This window comes from Frieseomelitta varia, unplaced genomic scaffold, assembly GCF_011392965.1.
Source record: "Frieseomelitta varia isolate USP_RPSP 00005682 unplaced genomic scaffold, Fvar_1.2 scaffold_291, whole genome shotgun sequence".
NCBI lineage: Eukaryota > Metazoa > Arthropoda > Insecta > Hymenoptera > Apidae > Frieseomelitta > Frieseomelitta varia.
Genome location: NW_025110025.1, coordinates 21,553 through 49,551, shown reverse-complemented (window position 1 = coordinate 49,551; position 27,999 = coordinate 21,553). Strand labels below are relative to the sequence as shown.

At 44.4% G+C, this 27,999-nt stretch overlaps 2 protein-coding genes across 10 annotated transcripts; one reads left to right on the top strand and one right to left on the bottom strand.

The window, feature by feature from the left end:
• Positions 1–32: 32 nt before the first annotated feature.
• LOC122529527 (ubiquitin carboxyl-terminal hydrolase calypso) lies at positions 33–5,927 on the top strand. Of its 5 annotated transcripts, none has more exons than XM_043655744.1 (8): positions 33–210; positions 577–791; positions 890–1,650; positions 1,742–1,875; positions 3,541–3,645; positions 3,746–4,062; positions 4,142–4,290; positions 4,355–5,927. In XM_043655744.1, the coding sequence occupies exons 1-8, from the start codon at positions 153–155 to the stop codon at positions 4,431–4,433; spliced, it is 1,818 nt and encodes a 605-aa protein (XP_043511679.1). In that variant the 5' UTR covers positions 33–152; the 3' UTR covers positions 4,434–5,927. The 5 variants fall into 5 exon arrangements, with proteins under 5 accessions (XP_043511679.1, XP_043511678.1, XP_043511682.1 ...); XM_043655743.1 differs by having other exon boundaries at positions 3,743–4,062; XM_043655747.1 differs by having other exon boundaries at positions 116–232; positions 3,743–4,062.
• LOC122529529 (putative mediator of RNA polymerase II transcription subunit 12) lies at positions 5,057–25,299 on the bottom strand. Of its 5 annotated transcripts, XM_043655749.1 has the most exons (3): positions 14,831–15,552; positions 10,417–10,787; positions 5,057–10,356 (listed from the first exon to the last, which is right to left on the bottom strand). In XM_043655749.1, the coding sequence occupies exons 1-3, from the start codon at positions 14,913–14,915 to the stop codon at positions 9,412–9,414; spliced, it is 1,401 nt and encodes a 466-aa protein (XP_043511684.1). In that variant the 5' UTR covers positions 14,916–15,552; the 3' UTR covers positions 5,057–9,411. The 5 variants fall into 5 exon arrangements, with proteins under 5 accessions (XP_043511684.1, XP_043511685.1, XP_043511686.1 ...); XM_043655750.1 differs by lacking the exon at positions 14,831–15,552 and adding an exon at positions 24,408–25,299 and having other exon boundaries at positions 5,057–10,787; XM_043655751.1 differs by lacking the exon at positions 14,831–15,552 and adding an exon at positions 21,860–22,183 and having other exon boundaries at positions 5,057–10,787.
• Between the last annotated feature and the right edge of the window lie 2,700 nt (positions 25,300–27,999).

Sequence of the window (27,999 nt, the reverse complement as noted above, 5' to 3'; positions counted from 1 at the left end):
AATTATTTTTTTTAAGCTGTATTTTACCACGTGATTAGGTCACATGATATATGTTTTGATGTAATATGGCGCCTTTAACTATCACAGCGCAATAAAATTTCTAGAAGGATGTTACCTTTATTTTAAATGTAGAACTTGAAACTCAACACAGAATGCCAGTAGATATAAATCGATTAACGGAAGGTTGGCTAGAATTGGAAAGTGACCCAGGTATAAAATAATAGCCACAACAGTATGTCAGTATGTTAGTTTTAATAACTATTAACATTATATTATTTGCGTGTATGCATTATCAGATTACAGTAGTTTGTTTTGACGTGGTACTGTAATTCATGATATAAATATAAAATTGTATGTACAATATAATTTTGGTTGAAATATCATTTCATCATTTTGTTATATTTGTATACAGTCAATATATGTATAATGTATTTTAACTTTATCACAATTAATGAAAACATATTTTTGCTATTTCGTTAGACATTTAGGTTAGAAAACCTATTTATATTGTTAGGTAATAACATATTTATATTGTTAGAAAACATATTTATATTGATAAGTATTTTATATTGTTAGGTCTATTTACGTTGCTACTGGAGGATTTTGGAGTAAAAGGCGTACAAGTAGAAGAAATATACGATTTGCAAAAATCATTGGAGGGTCCAGTGTATGGTTTTATATTCCTGTTCCGTTGGATAGAGGAAAGGAGATCTAGACGTAAAGTTGTCGAACAAGATGAAAGTTTTGTGAAAGATGAGGAAATTGTTAACAATATATTTTTTGCACAACAGGTACAATAACTTTCATACATATACTTTGCACATATTTTGCATACACATACAATATTCACATTCGAGAATTTGTTTCTGACTAACCTATTATTTTGTAGGTTGTGCCCAACAGTTGCGCAACACATGCGCTGCTCTCTGTATTACTTAATTGTCCAAATATTCATCTGGGAACAACTTTATCCAGATTGAAAATGCATACATCTGGTATGTGTCCAGAAAATAAAGGATGGGCAATTGGTAATACACCTGAACTGGCTTGCGCTCATAATTCTCATGCAATGCCTCAAGCCAAAAGACGACAAGATAAAAATACTGGAGTTTCAACTGGTAGGTTTACTGGAGAAGCCTTTCATTTTGTTAGTTATGTACCAATTAATGGCAGACTATTTGAATTGGATGGTTTGAAACCATACCCTATGGATCATGGTCCGTGGAAAGAACACGAAGAGTGGACTGAACAATTTAGAAGAGTAATAACAGATCGTTTAGGGATGGCAACAGGAGAGCAATTGCAAGATATAAGATTTAATTTAATGGCTGTTGTTCCTGATCGAAGACTTGCTATATCACATAAATTAACTATGTTAAAAACTAATAGACAAATAGTGTTAGAGGCATTGCAACAACTTGTTAAACTAAGTCATCAAGATGGAACAGAGAAAAATTCAAATGATTCGGAGAAATCAGATAAGTCCTCTGAAAAGAAAACCAAAACTGAGGAGGAAAATGTCTTGTCTAGCAAATCAGAAATTGATGAATCTTCATCAGTACCAGCTATTACAGTTGAAAGAAACAGTGATTCTACCACAGATACCGAGGAACCAGCTTCGAGTATAACTTCTGGAAAGACGGAATCAAAGTAGGTAAAGTTAGTAATTAGATAACATTCGTATTTAACTTCATTTTATTTTTCAAGCGAAATGATATAATATTGTATATAAATGTTTCAGTGGTATGGAGAAAGTAGTAATGTGTGCACTAGATTATGCTACTCCTCTTAGAATTCAAACTTCACCAGCACATAGCTCGTCTAGTACTGACACATCTTCCGAAATTGGATCTGCATTTAATTCTCCAACACAAGGTAAGTAAAAGGCGATTTTATATTAGTTTGTTGCAAAGACGTTTTGTTGTACAAACTTTCTTAACTTGACAAAATATTAAACCATTTGGACATGTCATTCTTATGGATTTGATTTGTGAATTATCTGGAGAAGAATGACAAATATAGTAACGCGATTCAGATGTAGGATCTTTCGTTTTTCCATGTTCCATACATATATTTTCATTTGACACATTTGTTTCAAATATATTGTCTATACTTCCGAGTGAATTTGCGTTTGCATTATTTTTGTTTTCTATACACTTATTATAACTTTCTGCATCACATGTTCTTGCAAATCTGTTAAATGCTGTGAACAATGGACATGAATATTCTATTACAGAAGCTATTACAGGTTCGCATATATAATACCTAGTACAATCAGTAATATTTGGCATCCGAGTACTTTTTATACATGGAATAAGTTGAATATATTGTGAATCCAGTCGATAACCCAATGATTTATACCTTTCAATAGTCAAGTACTGTCTGTTTCCAACATGATCGGTAATTAGAATTATATTGTTTTTATCTCCCATGTTATCAAATACCGAGGAGTTTTTTGAATTTTTATTTGATACTGGTTCAATAATATCATCTTTTACATTATTTTCAGAGGTATTTTGTAATTTCACATCGGTTATAATGGTATTTTGTAAATTATTGTTTTGTTGAATGTAGTTCTGTACAAGATAATTGGCTAATGGTAAATTTGTAACAAGGCCAGGAGATGTGGATAATGATGATGATGCTAAAAATTCCAATGGAATAGTAATTTTTTTGTAAAGCAATAGATGGTGTATTAATTGATTCAACATTGAATAGTATTTTTTATTATCACTTTGCGTTTGCAGATAATCATTATCTTTAATAATTTCAGAAGCGTTTAAATTATACTTATGTTCCATTGTTTCTGCAATTTCAATCAAAGGATATGGTGTCGCCGTTTCCTGATAATCAGGAATGTTGTCAGTAGTATATGATGAATCAACAAATTCGGAAAGATTCCATGGATCTTCCGTTAATCCCATGTAACTAGTTTCATTTGGATTGATCAATTCAGGAACATCGTATTTGTTCGTTATAATAGACGATTCTGTCGATAGCGTGTCGCATTCCCAAGAATCACCAGGAAGAACACATATTCTTAAGTACGGTTGGAATATCTAACAATAGAAATATGTTCTAAATTTCTGAAAATCATAGCCACGTGTCTGCTAACTATGTTAGCACAATAATGATCTTACCAGGCCTTCGGTACATTTACTGGGTACCCAAACGTAACCGCCACCGGGCAAATTCACGCAATTATAAAATATAGTGCAACTAGTAGAATGAGGTTTCCTTGATTCCGGACACTTGGATGATTCGATCGTAATCAGAATGGAACAGAAAACAAAAATTAGCTGTTTCATTTCGTTGTAGCGTCGCGCGTGCTGTTATATGGCAGACTAAAATTCTTGTAGTTCGGTTGCTGGTATTATGTGACTTTCGCACATTCCCCCGTATTTCGTCTGCTTTGACACCTTTGAGGTACAGTTATTTGACCTATCCTTCCTGAACATTTTCGCAATGTTTCCTGTTTTACGATCGCGATCAGTGATGGAATACGGTTCTTTTGTAACAAATAAATTTCTTGGTTTGTAGCATGGGGATGGAATTCTGGGCAAAGCAGTCCAACATCGACGAAAGATTTCAAAAAGTTCGTCGTAATTAGAGTGTCCGGGGATGAAAAGAACGAAGCTGGTTTAAGTACGTGTATAGCCTATTGTTTCTTTATGTTTTCTTAGTGTAGAAAGAGAACTTCTTATACCGAATGATAGCAATACATAAAATCTATGTCCATAAGTAGGTCGTTCTCTTGGGAACATTAATATAAATGGGAAAAGATTAGTGTCCGACAGCGGACACTTACATAAGAAAGTTTGTTTGTCGGGAGAAGTTAGAATACCTCACGCCAGAGTAAAGACTAGTAACGGGGACACCGTTACCGAAGAGAAGAAAGTCGAAAAAATCGATCCAAAATTATGTTCGAAATATCCGGAATTATTCGAACCTCATACGTTTGCACCCAAAGATCTTCTAGCATTGTTGAAGAATTTAGAACACGAAATTAGTATCTGCGAGACTAGCTTGAAAGATGAAAACGACAAAAGAAACAAGTACAAGGTAAATATACTTCGGAATACTTATTTATATTAAAGTTGAACACAGAGATAGTATAAGACCATTTTGTTCTTCGTTTCAGATTGACGATTGTCGTAGAACGCATAACTACGACGAGTTTATCTGTACTTTCCTTTCGATGCTTGCTCAACAAGGCAAATTAGCGGAATTGGTCCAACAACACTTGACCTTAAAGAAACACACTTCCGTGTCAGTGAACAGAGTTCATAGGTAAGGAATTTTATTACAATTTCAATTAATGTGATGGATCGTTTGATTAAGGAATTATTTATAGATCGTCAAAGAAGACTGACACTCGTCCAAACTCATCGCGCAGACGTCGCGGTAGAACCAAGTGTAAAAAACGAAAATAATCTTCATAATTGAATTGAAATGATAATAATGAAGCTGTTGCCGGATCTATTGAAATGCTAATTAAAAAGTTTTGGAATCGTCGGGGGCGCCCAATTTCAGGACGACAACAAGCGTGTAATGTAATTATACGATTGTTGAAACAAAATGCAGCGTGGGTTGTATCACTCTTTACAACATTTATCTACGCAGAATCGACAGCGCCGAACTATTCGTACTTTGTGGTACTTCTTTTACTTTCTTACGTAAATGTCTTGTAGACAATCGTAAATTTGTAGCAGTCAGCAGTGCTGGCTACAATTTTTATCCTTTTGTTATTTAAAATTTATCTCTGCATGATTTAGAAGTTATGCTTTACAATTGTACAAATTAACTTTATGATGTATTTTTTTCATATTAATGTGTGGTTTTTATCGTTATGTTATATTCATAGATACTATGAATCTATCATGTACTTTTTTGAGTATATTTTGAGTATATTTTATCTCTACATTTATTGTTTCATATATGAAATATATGGTTTCATAGATACACTGTTCTTTATTTCGCGCCATGAATTATACTCGTCTTAAATTGCTGTTTTAGTGAGAGGATTAGGAACGATGACGAAGAGAAAAGTCACGAGTATTGTCAAAAACATTGAAAATATTTATTTCGGTATTCATATACAAGTACACTACACGCTGTGGATATGTCCCTTAGATCTAAATACTTATATCTCCGTACAGCCGGAGAAAGAAGGATCAAAACTCGTCTTGGAATCATGTTTAATCGTGGACAACGGCCGACCGTGTCTCTAAGTCGCTTTACCATACTGTATAGGAACTGTATTCGAAACGTCCTCAAAGAAGCTATTTCAAGGGTGCAAGTGTACAAGAGGAGATAACGGTAGTTTAATAAAATTGTTATTAGTTCCTTCTCCGGCCGATGCTCGTTAACGCCTTCGATATTTGCGCCATAGTTTCATCGGCACGAGTAGCGTGCTTTTTGGCAAAAGAAGAAAAAAAAAAAAGATAAGAAAGGTGCAATTATGTACAAATATATCGATTCATGGTCGCCGTATTCGAAGGTAACATTCTCGTGGGCAAGTAATCGTGAGATAAAAGATTATTTGGAATTTGCGAGTAAGAACGACCTTGCGACGATCACCACATTTGTGAACGCATGATTCGCGTGGCATCCTCTCTGCAATCACTAACGTGACCGATCGCGAATTAACACATTCGATATTTACAAAGTACACGGGTTCCTCTCTTTCTTGAAATATTGTTTCGTCTCTTTTTCTTTCTCTCAATAAACGTGCTTTCCACGTCGAGCTGTTGAAAAATTTGCAATTTCACAGAGGGCTGCGGGATAGAACGTACAGCTTCGTTATTATAGGCACTCGTGGTATGTTACAGTAGATCAACTGCAGAACGGTATACATCGTGTGTGACTATCGAGCCGTTGGTACTTGTGTGTTCCAAGTTTGCGTAGTAGTGAATTAAGAAGAAACAGAAAAAAAAGAGAAGAAGAGAAAAAGAAATTATATTTACATTGATACGATATAAATGAGCACGCTCGCCCGACAAGTAATAAAAGAGATATATTAAAATCGTACACACTTCGGTCTCACTACTCGACGTGTGATTTTCATAATGACTCTCTTTCACTCTGAGCAAAACTGCGAAACGTTTGAATGGCGGCAGTAAAAAAAAAAAAAAAAAAACAAAAAAAAGGAAGAAAAGAAAAACTAATATTCATTGAACATCGTTGTCGGCGATTTTTCGCAGAAAATTATCAACAATAATCGTACAAACATGCCGTATAAAATATAGAAAATTCACGCGAGGAAAATAACGTAAAAAATACAAACAAGTGAAAAAGGGAAAAGTAAGGGAAAAAGGGAAGGCGTATAGAAACGTGGGGAGGATGAAGGGAAATAGATACGAGATCCTTCCACGAATAACGCCGATCACGATTAATACAGTCTTGTGATGTGTCTTAAAAATCTTAAGAAACACGCGTATGCCGCAGATCCGTAAACATTGATTTCGATCTGCTCAGAGATGTGTTCGAATTATAATCGGAGCTATTGTCATTCTGAGCCTCCAATCCATGATAATTTCTCCGACATTGTGAACGCCACAGAAAGTAGTGCGATCGCCGCGTCCAATATTTAAATAACACGCTATATCGTTCATTCGTCTCGATTGATTTATCGTTGGCGCAGTTGTTTCCCGCGATATATATACGAAACCACGTAAAAGAAAAAAGAACCAGTATTTAAGTAAAAATTACGTATCGTGATCCGTTAATACTAAGGTTTGCCTTTTTCTAGTCGAAACACTGATTCTTACGTGGTTTCGCGTACGAACGATTAATAATAAATAATGTTTTACAAATATATAATAGCTTCAGATTAATGTTGCCGTGACTTATCGTCGTACTGTGGCGCGGGAGGCGTCGAACGAACGCGCATTTCGAACGATTCGAGATTAACCTTCCCCACTTCAATAAATATTAATAAAAAAAAACATTCGTGACAAAGAATCGGCCGCGATCAATCGAGGCAATCCGTCGCTTTGGTTTTCGATCGTTATCGTCTTTGTCGTCGAATCGCAGAGCGATCGAAGGCGCGCGTTCGGTCGACGCTTCCGGCCAGTTTACCAGAAATTTCGAAAAGAGAAATCCCTTCAATTAGCGCGCGCTCTCAACAGCTTTCTCTCCTTTCTGGCGAAATTCGATTTCCTCGGTGCGGTAATCGATCAAATAAAGAATCGTGTTCCTGCCCTTTCATCGTCTACGACGCCAAAAGCGTTGCGCACGCGTGCATGCGCGCGAATAAACAGACACACACACACACACACACACACAGATCGTTCGTCTTATACTCTCACGATATCGAAAAATACGTTAATTTGAAAAAAAATATATATATATATGTATATACGTATATGTATATATGTATATTCCTTAGGTATGTGCACTATGTATACATTATGTAACACTTATAGGCTCGCTTAATACTTTGGATACCGCGCAGTTCCCGGTACCCGACGAATCCCGGTATGCTCCATCATTCGCTCCCGATGATTAGAGAGAAGAAAAAATATAAGAAAGAAAGGCTAGTCGGCCCCTCCCGTTTCCTGCTCGACTTCTCGTTTCTCGTGCCGGTTGCTCCTAACGATTGCACGAAGCACCAGCGAACAGCAAACATCCGAAACGTACACACACGCACTCTCTTTCACGTTTATACGTACATATATACACGTCTGGTCACGTTAATCGCTAATAACAAACGTATATAAAAAAAAAAAAAAAAGGCTAAAGAAAGAAGAAAATGTGAAATGATTTTAGAGGAGACGCGAGAAGAACATTGACAATGAGGTGAACGTGATCGATAAATGAAAAAGGCTGTCTGTAATGTTTCGGAAAAAAAAGAAAAAAGAAAAACGATCAATGTTTCCGAGGCGCAATTGACTTGCACGAATTGGGAACTGGCGTTATTTGCGGATCGAGTGGCAAGGTTGAGTCTCAAGGAGAGGGCATTAAGTAACGCGTTCGTTGCGAGACGTTGGACGAGGACGACAGAAGAATCGTCGGATAGGCAAATAAACCTGGAATCGAAGCCACGCGTTCGAACACTAATAAACACTTTGCCTCGCTCCTAGGAATCTGCCGCGGATTCGTGCCAATGTTGCGCCGCGCAAACATGGATCGGCACGAACGTGATGAACGATTCTTGGGAAAGAGAGAAGAGATCGCGAATCGATAATACATGGGTGTTATTGCTTTCGCTCGATAACGACATAAGGAGAGTTAAATCGTTAAGGATGACTGTGGCGGTAGTGAGATAGCCGGTTGCGCGACCAATTATCAATCGGAAAATAAATTTGTTGTTTCGTTTTTATCAAGAGAAAAATTGACGCGACTCTCGCCCAATCGGAAGATCTTCAAAGTCATTTGTTATTGTGATTTCTTTTTCATTTTACCACTCTTCACTTTATGTACATGTATATATGTATATAATGTAATTTGAATTTTCATTCGACGAGAATAAATAAACGAGTCTGAAGGTCTTCGAATTAACGAGATCGTTTCTTTCGCCCGTTAAGGACGATACGAATCGAATATCGAGTCTCCAAGTTATTCGAATCGTTGCTCGAGTTCAGCAGCAAACAAACGCTCGGCCGGATTAGCCGCTGCATGACCTTTCGAATCAGCAAATGAGTTCACTAGCGACAACAATGATAATAATAATTAAACGAAAGTAGCCTAAGAAAGTCTTACAGTATAAATTACTTACAACCTAGAGATGATGTCGCATCTTTCTTATCGTCTAACTCATCGTTACGATGACCGCGGGACATTTGAAAGGAGTCCCATTTTGGCAAACGGGGCACCCCAAGAACAAAAGAAGAAAAGAAAAGAAAAGAAACAGAAAAAGACGCACCCGATTCGACCGATTCTCGCACTCGATCGACTAAAATCAAATAACCTTCGTCTCCCGAATCAAAGCAGTTCATCTTTCTACACGTTTCATCTAGTCGATCTCTCTAGCCGTTGTCTGAAAAAACCGTGTGTGATTTGTTTCGCGCGTTTCGTTGGTCGATACCAGAGTACAATATGCGCGGATCCAATACTGCAAAGTCGGTCGTAGTCCCGTTTCTACTCAAACGTACACGTCCCTCTGTTCGTAACCAGCCTTCGCTCTCACTCTTTGCCAATTTATTACGAAAGAACGAAATCAAGCGACGATCACCCGACAGCTATTTCCTTCTACCAACTAACAACCATCGTCACAATCGTTGGAACGTTCGCGCGCGTGATCAGCCATCGAGGGGTCTTTCTATTTCTTGCCTGCCCCGTACACGATGCGCCACGGTGAGAAATCGTCGCGTTGATCACCGTCGCGTTTAACCTGATACAGCTCGAGGAGTAAAGTGTTGAAGAGTAGAAGTTCCGAAAAAGCCAAGACAAGGGGTGGATGGTCTCTTTTCACGGGCCGTTGATACTGGCGTTCGTTGACAACGAGTGTCCCGTAACCAGATTGGTCTCCGTCGGCTTGCCGATGCGTAGTATCGACTGCAGGGAGGCAACTTCCGATGCGAGACGATCCAACCTGGATTTCACTTCCCTCTCGCTCTCAGGAACGGTGGACACGCTCGGGCCTGTCCATTCGGCACCCAGGGAAATGCCCGAGTCACGCTCGTCGCTGGAACCTTCGTTGTCCCACGGCGGTGACGCCCTTGGTCCAGGCTCTTGCTTGATACCCTGAAGCGCGAGTAGCGCGCTGGCCGCGTCTTTGTCGCCGATGCGCGACTTGTGCCTCAGCTTGTGAGGAAGACTGTTGTTAGCCGCTGGATTTTGCGAGCTGACCACCAACTGCGGCCCTTCGTCACCGCTTCCGGATGACAGTTCAAACGGTGACTGAGCGCGTCGACCACGAGATAAGTTCAGGGCGCTCGTCGTGTCGAGATGCATCGCCGGATGAGGATAAGGATACTGGAAGCTTTCCGCCTCAGGATACGAGGTCGTTTCGGCGACGTACAGCTGCGCCGGCGACCTGGGCGATCGTGCACCACTGACTGGCTGGTGGATCACCGAGGTGTGCACAGGACTCGGTGTTCTTGCGTAGAGGAGAGCCGCCGAGGGTGGGAGTTTCGCCCTTTTCACGATAGGCGGGTCAGCGGGTAGGGCCGCAAGCACGTGTTCCGTGCTGATTACGGACTCGCCGCATATACCGAACTTATCCCTAATCGCCTCGAGTTGCGCCTTCAGGATGTGGTTCTCCTTGCTCAACTCCATGACTCGTTGCTCGAGCACCATGTCGTTGAAACGCCTTTTCTCTCGCGACCGTTTGGCTGCCTCGTTGTTGCGTCTCCTGCGGTCCCAGTAGCTGTCGTCCTTCTTGTTGTCCGGAATGAACTCCCGTTGCTTGCGCTGAGAAAATAGCTCTTTTCTGATGTCGAAGTTCGGGGGGAAATTTTCTGGGTGTGTCACCTGTTGAGCGTCGTGATGGTGATGCTGTTGCTGCTGCTGCTGCTGTTGCTGCTGCTGCGTCTGTTGCTGCTGCGGCTGATGGTGGTGGTGATGTTGCGGCGGTTGCTGCTGCGGCGGCGGCGGCTGATGTTGAGGCTGATGCTGGTGTTGCTGTTGCTGCTGCAAAGTCAGCGGGGCACCGTGGTGCGCCGGATGGGTCAATGGTGGCAACGGTCCATGGGCGTCGTGGCCACCGTGAGCACCGTGACCGGCGTGCGCCATTGTGTGGGTGGCCGGCATGTTGCTGTTCAAACACGCGGTCTCACCATTGATAGGCGATCCACTCTGACGGGCGACAATTTCTGCCACCATAATTTGTCTTCTTAGTACATCTGCAAATGGAAAAACAAATGGAAATTAGCCGAGTAGACTGGCAAAAACCGGTGCAGGACTACCGTTGCGTGTTTGCAACAATGTGAATGCAATTTGATGTGGAACGCGCGCGAGCTAATCTCGCGGAATTAATAAGATCATATATTACGTCGGTGGTTAAAGTGTCAAATAGCAAGGAGAACGATTCTCGAGTCAACACACGGAACGAGTTTATTAACGGCGGTGATGAAAGTAGCGCTACGTGCCAAACGATCGCGATGACGAAGAACGGTAGCTTAGTGGCATGACAGCCTAGACACGTAAAATGTGGATAGATCAGAATGCGAGTGTATTTAATGATTGTTTCGTGATTCAGCGCTTCTCATATTTGACTTTTTTTTTTTCATCACTCGTGGAACGGAAATGTTCCGAAAATGGTAAATAAGTTGCAGCCGCGAACGCGTTCTACTCTTTTGGACACAAGGTCCTTCCAGTTTTCCACTGGAACGTTTATCAATCCAGAGTGACGCAAAGCGCAAAGTGGCCTGGGTAACGCATTTGCAATCCTAACCACGTACGAAATGTAGTCCTTGTGCGGTACTGTCACGCAACAGTCGAGTGACGGAACATTACGAAAGAAGGTCGCGCGATACGGAATCAGGAAGAAGGAAAACAATCTCGAGAGATTTCTATCGATAGTTGACCTCCTATGCCGTCGTTCTTTTTTTTCTTTCTCTGCCGTTGATCGTTGATTACACACGGTGTTTCAGATTACGACCCATACCGATCGCCGCCTACCTTTCCGGAGGAACTTCTTCGATTCGATCGACCGCGATCCGCGACGTGACTCAATGTAATCATTCCTTTCTCGTGACACAGCGAGTAATAACTATAACAGAATCCACGTTAGAACTGTAATCAAACCATCCTGGCTAATTCGATGACGCACACTTATGAAAATCGATCGTCACAGTTGATACAACTAGAAACAAAGTGCTTCGATAATAATTTCCTGGAACGATTGTTCATTCATTTAGCTAATCACCTATATCACGCGGCTGGGTCTGAACGTATAGCCAACGTGACTTGTTCTCGCTCGGGCTAATTAGCGTTGTATCAGTTAATTTAAATAAAAATATAGTTAGCTCGATTACTGACCAACTCGAACGATCTCAATCTATTACAAAGTAGATCTAGAGTGTTGCAGTTCTGATCTCTACTGCTTCTTATCTACAGAAGCAAATAGCATGAAAAAAAAAAAAAAATTCTGAAGGTTAGAGAACGGTTGCCAAGTAGCATAGTCACGCGCCATTAAGTGTACGTTCAAGGTGTACACTCTGTGTACATCAAGAATCCATTTGTATTCGGTGAGCGTGTGTCGAAGATCATTGCCTTAACGCCTGGTGAGCGTGTTAAATCGTTTATACAACGATTGCCAGCGGTGTGCAGCAGATACGCCCTGTGTATTTCGGGCCCTCGAGGACGATCGTTTTATCGAGCAGGCGTGGGCGTGGCGACAGGAGATCATGCTCAACAACAGGGAGAGTAAATCCGTCTCCGTAGAGTTTCATGACCGTTATACGAAAGAGTAGCACGGACCGGCCAAAGGTGAAGAATTCCGAAAGATCGAAGGACGTGCTCGTACTGCCAACAATACCGGTCCGGCCGCAATGCCGTGCGCAAGTCGCAAAATAGCCTTGGGTAAGGTCGGGCTGTTACCCAAGGTCGAAGATGTCAGTGAACTCGACGACGTTGCCAGTGATTCCACACAAACTTGTCCCTCCCTTTTGGGAAATTAGCTTCAAATTATTGAAAGTACAATCTCAAGTTTCAATAATTTGAAACTAATTTCCAAAATTTCGGCGCTCGCGCGAATATACTTTGATTTAACTTTTATTTAACATCGCAATCGTGTATCTGTATGTCGATTTCATATTTACGATTTACGTACGTATATGATTTCTTTTTTTTTTCTAAATTTGCAGATGATACTGTTGAATATGATGATACTGTCGTAATAAGTGACGAAATTCTTGCAACAATTTATGATACTGGAACGTTCATGATGTAATGATGACATGTATGTACTTGAGCTTCGCCCTGGGCTCGATTATGTAAGCATGCATGTGATCATTTCCGCAGATCATCATGTGCTCGAGTATTACGCGATTCTCGCGTAATGTGTTAATTGGGCGTGATAAACGTCCGGAGACCGATAACATTTGATTTAGTAACTTTGTCGTAATCTTCGTTCGGAGGAAAATAAAACTGTGGCTTCCGTGATAATCCACGACCTACAAACAGCAATCGAATCTATCCAATCGTTGATCATTTGCAATCTTTGCACATTAACAAACAATTCACACAATTACACATGTTTAAACACAATTCGGCATATGCTTCGGGGTAATTGAAATTAATATGTTTTTATATGCGCTCGTTAAAACGCTCATGTCGTTATCGTGTCGCGCCTGTTTGTCGCTGAAAAACGCGTGACTATTTAATTCAAGTTGTAGTTATGTAAGGAAGCACGTGTACCCGTGCGAAACCGTGCCACGTGCTGCAATGCTATCGGCCGTTTACGGATTGAATCGTGGAAACACTTATTTACTCAACCTTCAGCATCTGTATACGAAAACTATGTTTGGATTAGACAACGTGCTAGTTAAACGGAAATACAACATAAATTCCCTTCCTCGAATTATTATGCCTCTCGAGAACGCGCATCGGATGTCATTCGACGTGAAGTAGGGTTAGATTCTATTTCTACGAATTTATTACGAATACTTACATATAATATAAATTTCGAATATTTGCATATATTAGCGAATATAAATGTTCGTTGAGTTTAAATATTTATGTTCGGTATTGACGAATTAGTTTGTTTTCAAAAGAAAGGGTTTGAAATTTCGCGGTCATGGCGTCCGGTGTACGCGTACCTGCAATCTGCGCGCGCAGCTTCGATAGTCGAAATTTGAACGCATCACGCAGGAAAAATTTCGATAATCGAAGAAGCGTCAGTTCTTTTCGGGCAATTTCTAACGGTGGTCGTGGTACGGTGATTCTCCGAGAAAAAGAGTCGGAAAAGATGTACCCAATCGTTCGAGATATTTATATTTCGCGTACGGGAAGTACCGCGAGTGAAGTTCAATTTACCGTGTGCGTGTTTATTGCGTGGAATATAGAAACATAGAACAAGCATACATTTCCTCTGTCAACCATGACTAGGTGCAAGCGAATAGGTACGTGTCATTTTTCAATTATCACGCTTTCTTTGTTTTTCTAAACTCTTTTATGATCAGTTAAGGACGATTGGCATCTCATAAAGAAATAATGACATGTAAGGTATAATGAGCTTCACAACTCATGTCGAAAGCATATAAGGTATACAAAGTCTTAGCTTCGCAGATGCATCAATATAGACGTACATATCTCTCCCTCTGTATGATTAATCTCTTAAAGGGTTTTTATTAATACGTTATATTGGTTTAACCTCAATAGGAAGCGAAATACGCGTCTCGAGTAGGCTAGGGTATCGAACTTGAAACGAGACGGTAGAGGGGGGGGGGGGGGGGAAATGGCGCGACCGCGAGCTCGGAAAAGAGTAAGAGAGAAACCGAAACGGCAAGCTTGTGAATTAACCGTCGAAGCACGCGGGCAGAAAGTTACGTAAGGGTCTCGTTGCATCGTGTACGCGTGCGTTTCCTTCATCCACGTGCTATGCACGCTTGTTAGAAGTGAATGTCAGCCGCTTATATCGCGGAAGCCCCTTTACTATCCCCGATAAATATGTACATGAATCTCTTCTAATCACATACTTCTGGCCTCCATGAGAAACGTGCCTCCATGACCTCGCACGGTAACTGTTTTACAGTCAGTCGGGGCTGCCGCGTATCCTTCAATTTATCGATTACGAGTACGCGTACATACTTACACCTTAAATTATCTCTTCGTCGAGCACATCGCGTTTACGATTAGTTAGAAACTGACTCGCTCGATGCTTCTGGGAAACGCACTGGCTAGTAACGGCAGGGGGTAAGGTAATTGGAAGTTTCGCGCTTACCATTTGTGGACAATCTTTTCACGCTCCCCGCCAGAGGGCGGTGACAAACGCGGTTTCTACTGGAAAACGCGTTGCAGACTTCCATGCAATTATAGCGGTCACGCGTAAGTCGGTCGTCTATGGTTCGCGCGTATCGCGTTACATTTTCGCATCGACAACTTTGCAGTTCAACTTCGTTTTACTTAAACATCCCCGTTAGCGGGATTCTTATTTATATCTTCGTAATGATTTTCTTATTATTGTCGGAGCTCGTGCCATTAAATTCCTGTTCCGCTCATTCGTGGCGGAATTCCTTGAAAATCCGAATGCGAATATTTCTCGAAATCTCAGCTACCTCCGTTCCCAGCGTTCGTAATAGAACGCGGTGCGACGTGATGTTATTTCCCACTATCGAGATGTTAACAGTAACCGGGTACTATTCACAGACGTAACAGGAAAAAACAGGAAATGATTCTGCCAAAAATTAATAATCGCTGATTCAATCGCGAACCGCGAAGTATACTCGCGACGATTCCTTCCACGAATCCTGATGAGTGACTCAGCCTAGAATAGCATAGTGATGCGTAACTTTGCATTCAAGTCCCCCGTTCTTTAATAAGAATAGCGTTATCGAAGAATACAATATATCCTTGTTGAATTCGCGATAAAGAAACGTATCGTTTGATTTTTCCATTCGCGATTAACGCGAGTCGGTACGTGATTTGAAACGAAATGAAAAAAGAAAAATAAAATAAAATACGGCACTCGGCGCGTGATAAAGTATAATAATTGAAATCTTGGCGCTGCTCCTGTAAAACGACGAGGGAAGTGTGTCGAGACCCGGTGAATAGGTTCTTAATTTTCGTTGCAACGCCAAGAGGTGTACTAACCGTGACACGAAGCCCGCACGAAATTGAGCAATCACCTGGAATTTCGCTCGCGAACTTACACGTATAGACGGGTGCTCGCGTGACTCACGTCGTCGTACTTAGCCCTATCGATTCGATGATTTTCGCTAGAGTAGAAAACACCGCCCACGCGAAATTTCCTGTGACGAAACGCGTATAGGCACGACGCGTGTCAACCTACGTGCCCCGTTCCCTCTCGTTGTACGTGCAATTTCTCGAAGCGATTACAAATAGCTCTCACCGAATCGAATCACCGAATTTCCCGTCTACGTAAAACACGAGCGCACGGAGCGCGTTGCCGCGTTGTTTTGAAACCGAGCCCGCGCGCGCTTCCGCTTGACGTGTCTTTTTCATATCGTTCAATTCCGCGATCGAATGTTTCCATTATGTAACTTTCCAATGAAAATGTGTCTGATTTTTCAATTACTTTTCCTTTTCAGATCGACCATACAGTTTGGCTGTGGAAGTGGTTCGAGGAACCGAATCATTCGGCTCGGATCGACGACTCGCGGCTATACGTTCTCGGTGAGTCATATTTAGCCATTACATGTTTCTTTATGTATATATTAGCATGCACTAACGGGAGCCCGAAAAGCGTCCGTGTACACACGCGCGACGCGGTCGTGTACATGGAGATACAGACGAGAGAGCGCACGTGCGCGCATATACCAGGAACGTAGCTCCGAGAGCCGAGGTTGTCGCCCCTTTCCCGTGAAAGTTGGAAAATTTATCGGGAGTAACGGACACGCGCGGCGTGCTGGCTGCCCTAAAACTTTTACGACTCCCTCGTAAACGCTGATGAACGATTCGTTAGAGCCGTAATAGACGCACGGGGCCTCTATTCCGTAAACGAACGTAAAATAATCGAACGAGCCGCGATCCGGATAATTCTCTTTTCGAACGATCGATAAAGATGATATTAGCGAAATTAGCATTCGCAGTTGCGCAAACGCGTCTTAGAGCCGCGGCGATCGTATCGATAGACTTAGGATCGTGCGAGCAGCTTTCCGTTCTGTCCTCGGGGTCAATATTTCTCCATGGAGATAATAATAGCGAAACCCTTGGCGCGCGTCACGCACACGCGAAATAATTACGTAGCATTGAGCAAGCGTTGAAATTGATCTGGCTGAGTTGCGTTGAACTGTTACTCCCCCTCTCTTCGAGCTCACGTTTTTCCCGGCAATCACGTTTTCCACGGAACAATAACATTGTTATTGGGACGCTCACAAAGCGACGAAGCAACGTTGACCTATACGACGTTAGTTCTACCACCATCCGCAGAGATTCCTGTTGGCGACGCTATATAATTGGCGTGCGCTTTTCACATGTGCTAAATGTCACGATATAGCCTCCTAAAAGATCGGAACCGGCGAATCGAGAATCGATACGCAGACGCGACGAACGTACCACGTGACTGGAACGATGCGCACGTGTTGCGCGCGTCGCGCCAAGTTTCGAAGCATCGTCGAACACGCGTTAACCAGTCGTGTGTCGCACGACGTGAAAATGACACGTCGAAATTTGCAGCACGTTTTCTAAATTGAACGAATCGCAATTTAACGATCGATCTGCGTACATTTCGCGTACAAATCGAGACATCAACTGACTGTAGTTTGGTTGCGCAACGTGACGCTCAGGCCAGTAAGTAGTGACGCAATTTAAATGACAACAATATATATAAACGCGAGCATACGTACATAGAAATACTGGTACAATGATATGTGTGCATAAACGCCAGTCTCTTTACGAGGAAATATTTACGAAACCAGGAAAAAAGAATTCACTGTGAATTCGATTTAAGCGAGATCTCAAGATTATCGGAAAAATTTCTGAACACGCAGTATGCGCTATTTATAGCGCTATTAATAACGCACGATGACTCGGTCGAACAGCCGCGATGAGTGATACAACGACACGGTTACATAATTCCCTGCTTATTTCCCCCTGATTTGCAAACATCTTATGTTTAATCGATGAGCATGGGCGAAATATCGCGAAGGCAGCGCGTCGTGTTTTTATTAGTCACTGAAGATTAAGTCCAGTTCCACCAGATACACTAACTGTGCACTAACTAACCACTGATAACGTTATAAATAGAGAAGAAAAAAGAAATCGACGTCGGGCAACTAACATGATCAAGTCGTTTATCAATTAGCTGTTTATAGATCCTCTACACGAGGAAAACACGAGAACGATCTCGTCAGGCGAGTTTGCAAAATTATCGAACTTGCGGTTCTGGCCAGGAAAGCTGGTTACGCGACAATCGCAAGACTATCTGACTAATTCCACCGAAGTGGAGGAAAGATCATGCGCGTTGGGAGACACGAGTTTCGTTGTCACGCGTGCACGTGTAGAATCGTCACAATAGTTACGCAATGATGGCGGACGGCGCACGTGGCTGTCGAACATCGGTCTCGGTTTTTCCGAGCAAGTGCACACGCTGTTGACGTTTGCTGTTTCTCTCGGGATTCGTATCAAACGCGAGGAAATGTCGATTCCACTTCTCTGAATTTTTTTCCTATTATTCCAATTATTATTCTCGTTGTTCTTCCCCCCTCCCCCCCCTCGGTTTTCACACGCTCCGTTCATTGAACTCGCTCGTATTCGACGATTGCACAAACCGATATCCTCGATCGTTGATACATTGATTTTTACACCGCGTGGAATATCTTTCGTAGAGAGGAACGGGGAAGGAGAAAATTTAAATCGATCCAATTGGATCGCGCGACTCCCCTGGGATGCTTATACGGCGTTGGCGTGCTCGATCACGTTAATAATCACGCACGATCGAACAGTAAATTCCGCGGTGACGAGGACGAATCCGTTGACACGACGTTAACCAGGCATTTGTTTTTCTTTCGACGCCAGCTTTTCGAGGAACACCGAGGAGAGCACTGCAATGAACGGATACGAACGATCGCCCCTTGGCTCTTCGTAGAAATTTATTCGTGCCATATTTCTCTCTCCCCCTCCCTTTCTTATGCGGATTACTTTTTCGCCAAAAACGAACACGGCCTGGCCCACGTGAATCAGCAAAAACATACGTTTAATGAAAGACTTGAAATAATAGACACGGTGTTAACGACGACGTTTATTCGTCATTACTTTGGCCGTCACTTTACTGTCATTAACATTAGCGCGTTGATGCTTACAAGATCGTTCTCTGTATTGCATAATCAACGAACCGTTGAGAGATACACTCGAGCAGCGTGCAAAAGGTTTACAAAGGGTGATGTGTAAAATCTTCGGCGATGTACGTGTATTATTCCCGCGTGACCGCGGCCTTTTCTTCTGCTTGTTCCAAATTGTCTCAACTCGGCCGTATGACGCACAGTTATGTAACGAACGAGGCACGCTGTTCCTAGTATCGCAGTGACGACGCGTAATGTATCATATGCTGAAGCTATAACTTCGTCCTTCCTACTCCTCGCACCGTCCTCACCTTTCTTTCTCGTTCGTTCTTGGATTTTCAAGTCCCCTCCCCCTCTCCCTCCCCCGCCACGATCCGTTGCCCACCTCTCTTATCAACGTGTCTTAAGGACACGACCGTTATCCGTCCCATTACCCTGAAACTGGACACGCGAGTTATCAAATTCTTCGCGTTCAACGACAGCGATGTGTGTCGACTGCCACGTTTCTCGTGAACGTCATTCCTCCGCCTGCCATCAAAAGCGTTTTTTTCTTGATCGTGACAGATTTACCAGCCGATTTACAGCCGCGGACACGGTTCGCCCCATGTACAGGACAGTTACGTAACGCACGAGCCAGAGGCGTGTTTGATGTCGGTTCATTCAGTCGTAGCGCCAGTCCATCGACCGGCGAGAATCTGCTCGTACTGTTACACACGACAACGTACTGAAGAAAGTCTCAATTTCGGACGATTCTGCTGGAATCCGTGTTTGAGATATTTACGCGAGCAATTGGCACGCACGCGCGAGGTGTTACGCGGCTTGTTGTTGTTGCTCGTTTGAGAAGGATGGTTTCGCGAGAATTTCTTTTTCGCGAGGCATTTTTAACGGGGCTAGGAGAGGGGCTGGGTGGTATTTAAACAAGAAACACACACACAGAGAGGCACACAGAGGGGGAGGCACGATACGGAGGAGGAGAGCGAGCGTTCCAAAAATGCGAGGATAGAAACGCGCGCGGGCCTGAAATAGTTCTCGGAGTACGTCGAACTTTAAGTACAGTACATAAAGGCACGTGCACAATGCCAGCCACTCGATACGGCTCGGCCATGCGTGTTACGATTGCGGTCAGCCGCTCACGTAACAGCCGACCGTTGATACCGTTATCGGACCGACACAGGCATTTCGAACCGGTCTCCGATTTCGTTTCCCGCTCATTATGCAATTGGTCCGCGATAACGCGACCGCCAACTGAAAAACAAAGAAATACGGGGGAACGCGCGCGACACGCATCGACACCCTGTCTTCTCTCTCGCTTTCTCTCTCTTTCTTTCTTTCTTCATCTATCTTTGTCGTTTCACTCGTTGTTCACGCCTCGATACGTTATTTTGCGTATCCTGTTCGATTTTTGTAGTCGAGTACAGTTAAACGAAACGGTTACGCAGCAGCGTTTCACGTACGTGACACGGGGAGAAGGTGGGTGGGTGGGTGGGCGGGTGGAGGGTGGGGAGGGCGAAGTGTAGGTACTACCGTACGGTGATCTTGAAATCTCAGGACGTTAGCGTATGCAACGTGACGTAACACAAGTCTGAGAAATTGTACAATAGTCAGATAAACGTGCAACGAACTGAAAGTTGGAGTTGTCGTTAGACGATTGATCGATTCAATGAGTCGACTCGTTTTGTTCCTGAACCAGACTCCGCTTCGAACTTACGTAACGCGTATCCCAGCGCGCGACAGGGAGGAATTGGGCATTTCTCCTTCTCGTGAAATCATCTCGACTTATAGGATGAAATCACTTAATTGGACCGCCTAGTACGGTCTTACTTCGCCGATTGTTGTTTCCACTTCGCTTTCGACGACACGTTCCAATCTTGGATCTGCCCAACTATCCCGATTAGTTTCGTGACACACGTGCAAAACCACGACGGTTCTCCTCGTTATCTCGTCCAGGGAATTGGCGATAACGATAAAAATAGACAGCGCGCAAAAAAAAAAAAAGGAAAAAAAAAGAAACGACAAAGCGCAATGCGCAATTAGTTCTTGTCATCTGTCGTAATTGCCAGGCTTATCTGAATTCGCGCGCGTTCCACGTGAGCCATCGGCGATCTGTCGGTCGCGTTTCTCGGCCGTCGACACGTGACCTGAGGTAACGTGTTGCCTCGTCCGCGAATATACGTTTTCCCTACCGAACGCAGCCAGCGCGTTGTTACGTAACGGAACACGTGGAACGGATACCAACGACGAACGAGACGACTATACTCGTTGGTAGAGATTTCCGTGCACGTCGTAAATTTTCCGCGGATCGTCGACGATAAAACACCACCATGGGGGTGCCCCATCTCTTGCCGAGAGATCGATCTCGACTGGGGAACTGGTCGAGGCGATAGGAGAATGGGTCGAGTGGGCGTTTCGTCTGATAAACAATGCGAGACCGGCTTAAGAAATAACACGCGGTGCGTGATGCAACTGCACTGCAGCAAGCATAGAAATGCTCGAGCAATTCGCGTGCAAGATCGCGCGCGCGCGCGTGCCTTTTCTATCTATTGCCGCTGCTGTGCTCTCCCGCCACGTGACTCCTACACGTGCACGCCGTGTTATGCTAGACCGTTCACCTTCGTTGCATAATAGAAACGCGAAAAGGTCATCGGGAACAACGGAGCTTGATATTTCTTAATATGATTGATAAATCGCGGGCTCGATCACGCCGATCGGTCAACCACGGCTCGATCGCGGCCGTTCCAACCATCTCTTGCTGCGATTTTTCCCCTTGTACGGGCATCGGTGAACGCGTTTTTCGATTTTTTCGTAACGTTGCGCGAACTGTGCCGAGATCGTGTGAAATTAATCAGTGATTAAGGTTGAAAACCGTAAGAGTATAATATTACGTGGTATGTACCGATTCTAGACAAACGCCAAGATTAACACGCGAGAACGTTTCATATTTTGCGCGTCGATCGATCCTTGATTCGCGGTTTTCACGACGTGTTCCACAGGTGAATATGAAGTGCCATTACCTGCCTGTTAAATCGGATACAAAAACTCAGAAGCGGTTATCACGGTGCACGTGATATGATAAAATGTTTTTTTCTTGTCTTCTTTTCAAACTCGATGTGATCGATGAACGATGACGCAATGCACAATATCTGAGACGGCGAGTACTCGACACACGCGAAAGTCGATGTATCGTGTTCTACACGTACACCGAAGAAACCGTATCGACGGGAGGATAGTATTTGACGATTCGTCGCCGGCTATGCATACCGTGGTACTGCGTTCGCGCGCCTCTTTGTACGCGAATATAATACCCTCGCGTCATGCATTTCCGCGAACCGTAGATACCGCTAATCCGGATTGATGTGACACCAAACAATCTAGATCGGCCGCTCGAGATAACGAGCCGCGTACAATGCGAATCCATCAGGTTCTTTACTCCCCACCCCCTCCCGCCACGAACTTGGACTTCGAGTTTCGATATCACTCGATATCGTCGCGTCATGTTGCGCAACTTTGGAAATTTCACGCGGTAAAAAGAGGTTGGAAGGACGAAGAACCGAATCGCCCGTATATATACCTATAGATGGTAATGACCTCTGGATTCTGTCCGATTGCGTCACCTTGCGAGCTGATACGCGATAAACGAACACGAAGTGCCGATGACAATGGCGGACAGATAAATCATTGGTAGATAATTCGACGTTGCTAATATCGCCGGTGACGTTTGCCAACATCGATAACGCCGTGTATGTGTAAAAACAGGATGCAACGGGCACGCTTTTGATTTGCAATCGATAATCGCGCGATCGGTTGCAACAAAGGTCGCAATCGACTCGATTTTACCTCCGTTTACGTGTCCAAACGCACGTTTACCTAGTCGATCGTATTTTGCAATTTCTATTTTGAGGTAATCCCCGTTTTATCACTGTTTGTCACCGCGATAACATTGCTAACCTGCATTACCGATGCTCACCGACAACCGCGCGCAGCACCGAAAATTACAAATCGTTCGCGACTGTAATTTTCGGATTTCGCGGCGTAATTATTCCGGTCCTAGATTTCAGAGAACCTACGTGAACGCGGAGAATTTTCGACAAACGAGCGAACATTTCGTTGTCGATTGTCGCCCTTTTGTCGCTCGTTTTCGTATTCGCAGAAGCCAGCCAACGTGTATCTTGGTACACGTGCGTGCCCTTCGCTTCAAGTCCGTGAAGCTTATTGCACACACGCTTTACGCTACGACGAGGTTGAGAGTTCTGCAAATTAGGCCGTGGCCCACTTCGGCCGCGATAGAGAGAAGGTGGCGGCGGCGGCGGTGGCAGTGGCAACAAGAGGAGAGTAGTAGTGGGATCGATCGAGAGGATGGTGGGATATACAGAGCGCGAAACACGAACAAGAAGGGGGGCTCGGCCGAACAGTTCCCGTTTCGAGCGAGGATCGCGATCGATCGAGCAGTCTTCGAAGCAACGAACGAAAAAAGAAAAATAGAAAAACTCACGAGAAACGGCAACTTCGTCTCGCCTTAAATTCCTTCCATTTCGATTTGGCTGTCGGGAAACGTGTCGCGCGTTTTAAACTGGAGTGTCCTTTCAGGACGCGTGATCCTGTCAGTGATTCGATTTGGAAAACGACGTGATACCGTCCCCGTAGGTTACCGTGTTCCCCCACAGATAAGGATCAGAGTCTTCTTCGCTTCGTCACGAATGACGCAACTGCCGCGTTGCTCACGCGTTGCACGAGACTTTCGTAAGCGCGGCGTTTCCTCACTCCGCTCGCCGTTCGTTGCCTCGCCGATCGAAACGTTCCCCAACCCGTCACAACAAGACGATATTTTTCATATTCTCTCGTCCTCTGATTTTGGAGCAGACCAAACGCGTGATTCTTTCTCTCTCTCTCTCTCTCTCTCTCTTTCTTTCTCTGTCTCTGTTGCTCTCGTTGAATAAAATGTGACCGATGTTCGAGAAACGACGATTCGGTGATTCAGGCTCGGCTGATAACGCGATAAGATACGCCGAATCGATTGGAACGAAAACAATGAGCGCGCGCGCGAGTTTAACGCGCCCGCGAACTGCAACGTACGACGTTGCGTCGATCGAAGGTCAGAGTCCCCGGGGCGTTCAGGGTCGTTTCACGAATATCGACGATCGCGATCTCCGATCGATTCGCCGAGCGTGCACAAGTACATGTCCGTCTGACGTAACCCGTCGAAAGTTCACTTTCGACTCGGCAGGATTTTTATCGCTCGGTGGTATGCGCGTAATTCGAAGGGCGAAGCTTCGTGTTCTCAAAGTCCGGCGGGAAATCGGCCGGTCGTAGCTCGATCCGAGCACGTACCCGCGATAGTTGCTTTCGACTTGGGGGCTTTAGTTCAAAGTCCTTGCCGCGTGACAAGTTACCAGCAGATAACGCTCTACAAATTATTACAAGGCCACTCCGCGCATAGTCGCGAGTATTTGTTTCCGGTTTTTTCGAGGGGACAAGAACAAACGGCGGCGATTCCTCGAGGAATCGTTCTCGATCGAAACTCGCGACCAAGGTCTCGTAAACGTTGCATTTGCGAGTACTCACCAATTTTGAAAGATTCTGTCGAGCACGATCGAACGACGGAACAGCGATCCACTTTGCCTCGTCTCTCAATTGATGAAAACAGAGACGGTGCGGCGCACTCGTCGATTTGAAACGGTTGTGTACAGTTTGTCCGCGAGACACGGAGGCAGTCACTGGCCGAGCGTGAGGTATCCCGTTCGTCGAACCAACGTAACGAGAGCCACCGTCATAATAACGCCTGTTGTCGCGGCCGGCGATCAAAATCCTTCGACGTTTCCCCTCTTCCACGGGTAAATCCAAGCGAGTCCCTCGAGAGTGTCGTGTCACACAAAACGGAGATGCGGAGTGTTCGAAAGAATTGAAAAAAACAAACAAAAAAAAAAAAAAAAAAAAGAAGAATCGTGTCCACGATGCGGTAAACTCCGATACGTATATCTCTCCTCAAATCGTACAGTTTCCTTCTTTCTCGCCGATGGAGAGAATAGAACGGAGGCACACGTCGAGAAACCAACGAGAAGCACTGAGCTGAGTGTTTTGTTCGCGTGTGAAAGCGCGGACTCGGTATCCAAAGACGCGAGATCCAACGCGATCTTCCTCAGCAGTGAACACGATGAACTTGAACAGTCGGCGAGCAGGTGACAGGGCGGGCTCGTGTCAGCTCCGTTTTTCGCCGATCGTCCGAGTTATTAACTCGAGTCGAGATAGAGCCGATGTGTGATTCCGCGTAAGAGAGAAACACACGTCCGTTCGCTACGGTGTCGGTCTGCAAACTGGCTGCACGCTGCGTGAGACTTGCGACTGCTGTCTTGGCCCCAATGTCGTCTGGCTTCGAGTTTGATGCGAGAAGGCTGACGCGGTCACGTGTGTCGGTGTATACGTGATCGTGTCTGCTGGCGTTGAGCTTCGATCGTAGTAGTGACGAGCTTTTTGGTGGGGGGGGAAACGCAAGTCCACCCGCCGGGGGAAGTTTATGCCTGGGTTATGCTCGGTTTATGTGCACTCCCCACCATCGGCTGTGTGCCGCACACACAGTGCCAGGCGGTTCTGCGTCAGAGTGCCGCGATCGTTCCCCTCCGCGCCGTGTTGTGCTCGCCCCCACTCGCCGGCCACGCTGGTTAGGTGCACTACGTCAGATCTTTCGGCCGTGTCGGCCGTACCGAGACCACGCACCGATTTCGCCGTACGCGCGATTAGATTGCATCGCGCAGCGATGCTGAGCGCCTCGCGTCTGATGTTTCGTCTCGGACGTCGTAACGCGCCTCTCCTTTTTTTTTTCCCCTCTTTCTTTCGTTCTCCCTTCGTTTTCGAGAATTCAAAGAATCTACGATCTCGATTTTGTGGCCCTCTTGGTCGTAAAAAAAGTAATTGGTTTTCTATTTTTCGATCTCGTTTGGTGGGGAGGGGCTGGTAGTCTTCGAAACTTTGCGACGTCCTGCGGAGGAGAAAAGTTTGATTTCCATAGGATTGCGAGACGCGAATACCGTGGCGGAGGCCGTGATTTCGCCCCACGAAAAACAAAGAGCTGAACGGGTTGTCGAGTCGAGCGAGCGCCACTTGGCCGAGTCTGTTGCAAGGACCCTCCGCCTCTTGCTTCACCTTCGTCCTCTATAAACCGAATGCCAGACAACGAGGGCATCAGCCCCCATGAATCACCGCCCGGTCACCTTCACTTTTTATGTAAGTTCGTTCTCACCCGGCCTCGCCGGTTGAACGAATCCTCGTGCCTCCTGACTCAGGATCGATACGGAAATTTGCGTTGCAACGTAATCACCTCTCCAGTCTCGTTTGTCTGGGAATTAACCGAGACGATACGACTTTGAACGAAGAAATCTTTCCTCGTATTTTCAATATTTATTTTCAAGTAGTTGCCTTATGGAATCACGTTTATATATATATATATATATAAAAAAAAAAAAAGAAACTCAAAATTCAAGTGGACCAGTTGCGGAGAATGATTGAAGTGAATTTTCGAAAGTTGTCATTTAGGCTCGTCTTAGATCTTCCCGATGTCCTAAACGTCGAGGTTATTTCTTATGGTGAGATCCGCCACGAACGTCACGTGCATCATTATTGTTAGCAACCCGAAATTGATGAGTGAAACTAGAACGACCGGCACGAATACAGACTAGCGCCAATCGTTCTATTATTATACATTTTCGCTGTAACGCGAATGATGCACAGAACGCATCGTTGTTGTTGCAAGAGCGTGCGAAAACACGTGCTATAAATCACCCTTGATGTTCGTCGGTCGCGTTCGCCGCTTTCCCGCCGCGAATTCGACAGTCCGATTTGCATAGATCGCTTGCACGCATAACGATATCGCGCGAGCGCGCGTGCTTATGGCGGGCGAATTTGGAATTTCAAGGACGCGTCGGTACGTGCGCTGCCTCGGTATCTGGCGCGTGTTGCTCTCCGCAGCGTCTCCGTGCTGCAGTTCCCTCGTGCTTCTCGCGGGTTTTTCTCATCGCGCGAGTCGGCGCGGTGGCGCCGATAAAAATAAAAACTGTGCTCGCCACCGGCGATCGATTGGGTCGATGCCAGTCGCGAAAGTAATGGGCCGTCGACGATTCCACCGGGAATTCTTTGTTAGACGACAAAGAAGAGAACACAGCGTTTCGCGGCTTTCGCCCTCCGCCGAATGTCCATCGTTCACGCGTTTCCCAATGCATCAGTCTACTCCCTAAATACAACCGTTTGTTTCTATTGCGCGACCGCGTCACAAATTTATGATTGCGTACAGCGTTTCACGCTGTTACTCTGCGCAGTAACTATTTCTAAACGGGAGATCTTCTCCGTCTTCTCGGTCGTCTTGGACACACGTGCGCCGCTCCCCCCTCCCCCGTGAAGTTATAGAGAGTGGATAAAGTTCAGGGTGAATGATGTTTATTTCAGTTCGTCTTATGGGACAATTGCAACGCGACGTACCGCGTGTACGTGCCTGTTGAATATGCAAGACCTCGCAAAAGATTCCGTTCGAATAACGGATATAGAGGCGTCGTTTCGTCGGATTATGCAACGTTCGTACCCACTCGCTGAATTTCGTTCGTCCTTTCGGAGTCCGATTGGAGTCGTGGGAATTTCTAAATCATTCAAGTGGGCGAGATAACTTTCAGTTATTCTCAGCCACGCATTCACGCTACGTTTATGCCTCTTTGCATTATTCAGGGTAATCTTCTGCAAGCCCTTCCGGAAATAGGTAACATCAGAGGGTTATGATCTAAATATATCGTTGGCATCGAGTACGGAGTAACCGTACTCGGGTTGAAAATTCTGGGTTGAAATCCAGGGTCGGAAAATGAAACTTGAAAGATAGTTTACACAAGGGAGGTGACTATTCAATAGAATTGACGATTTGAATTGCGGATGGACTTTTAATATGATTCGAAATGGTAGTATAAAAGAGTTATGCTCTTGTGAGAGCCAATTAGCAAGTCTCAGGTGACTTTATCTGCTAAAATATTTTTATAATTACAATACAACAAGCTTATCTTCGTTAAAAAGTATTTTGAATCGCGAAATGTCGACATGCAGTCACGCTACGTGATATGTTCTTGTCTACGTAAGTGTTTTCTGATTTGTTACGAAGAAGGACGCGGCAAATCTATAATAGACA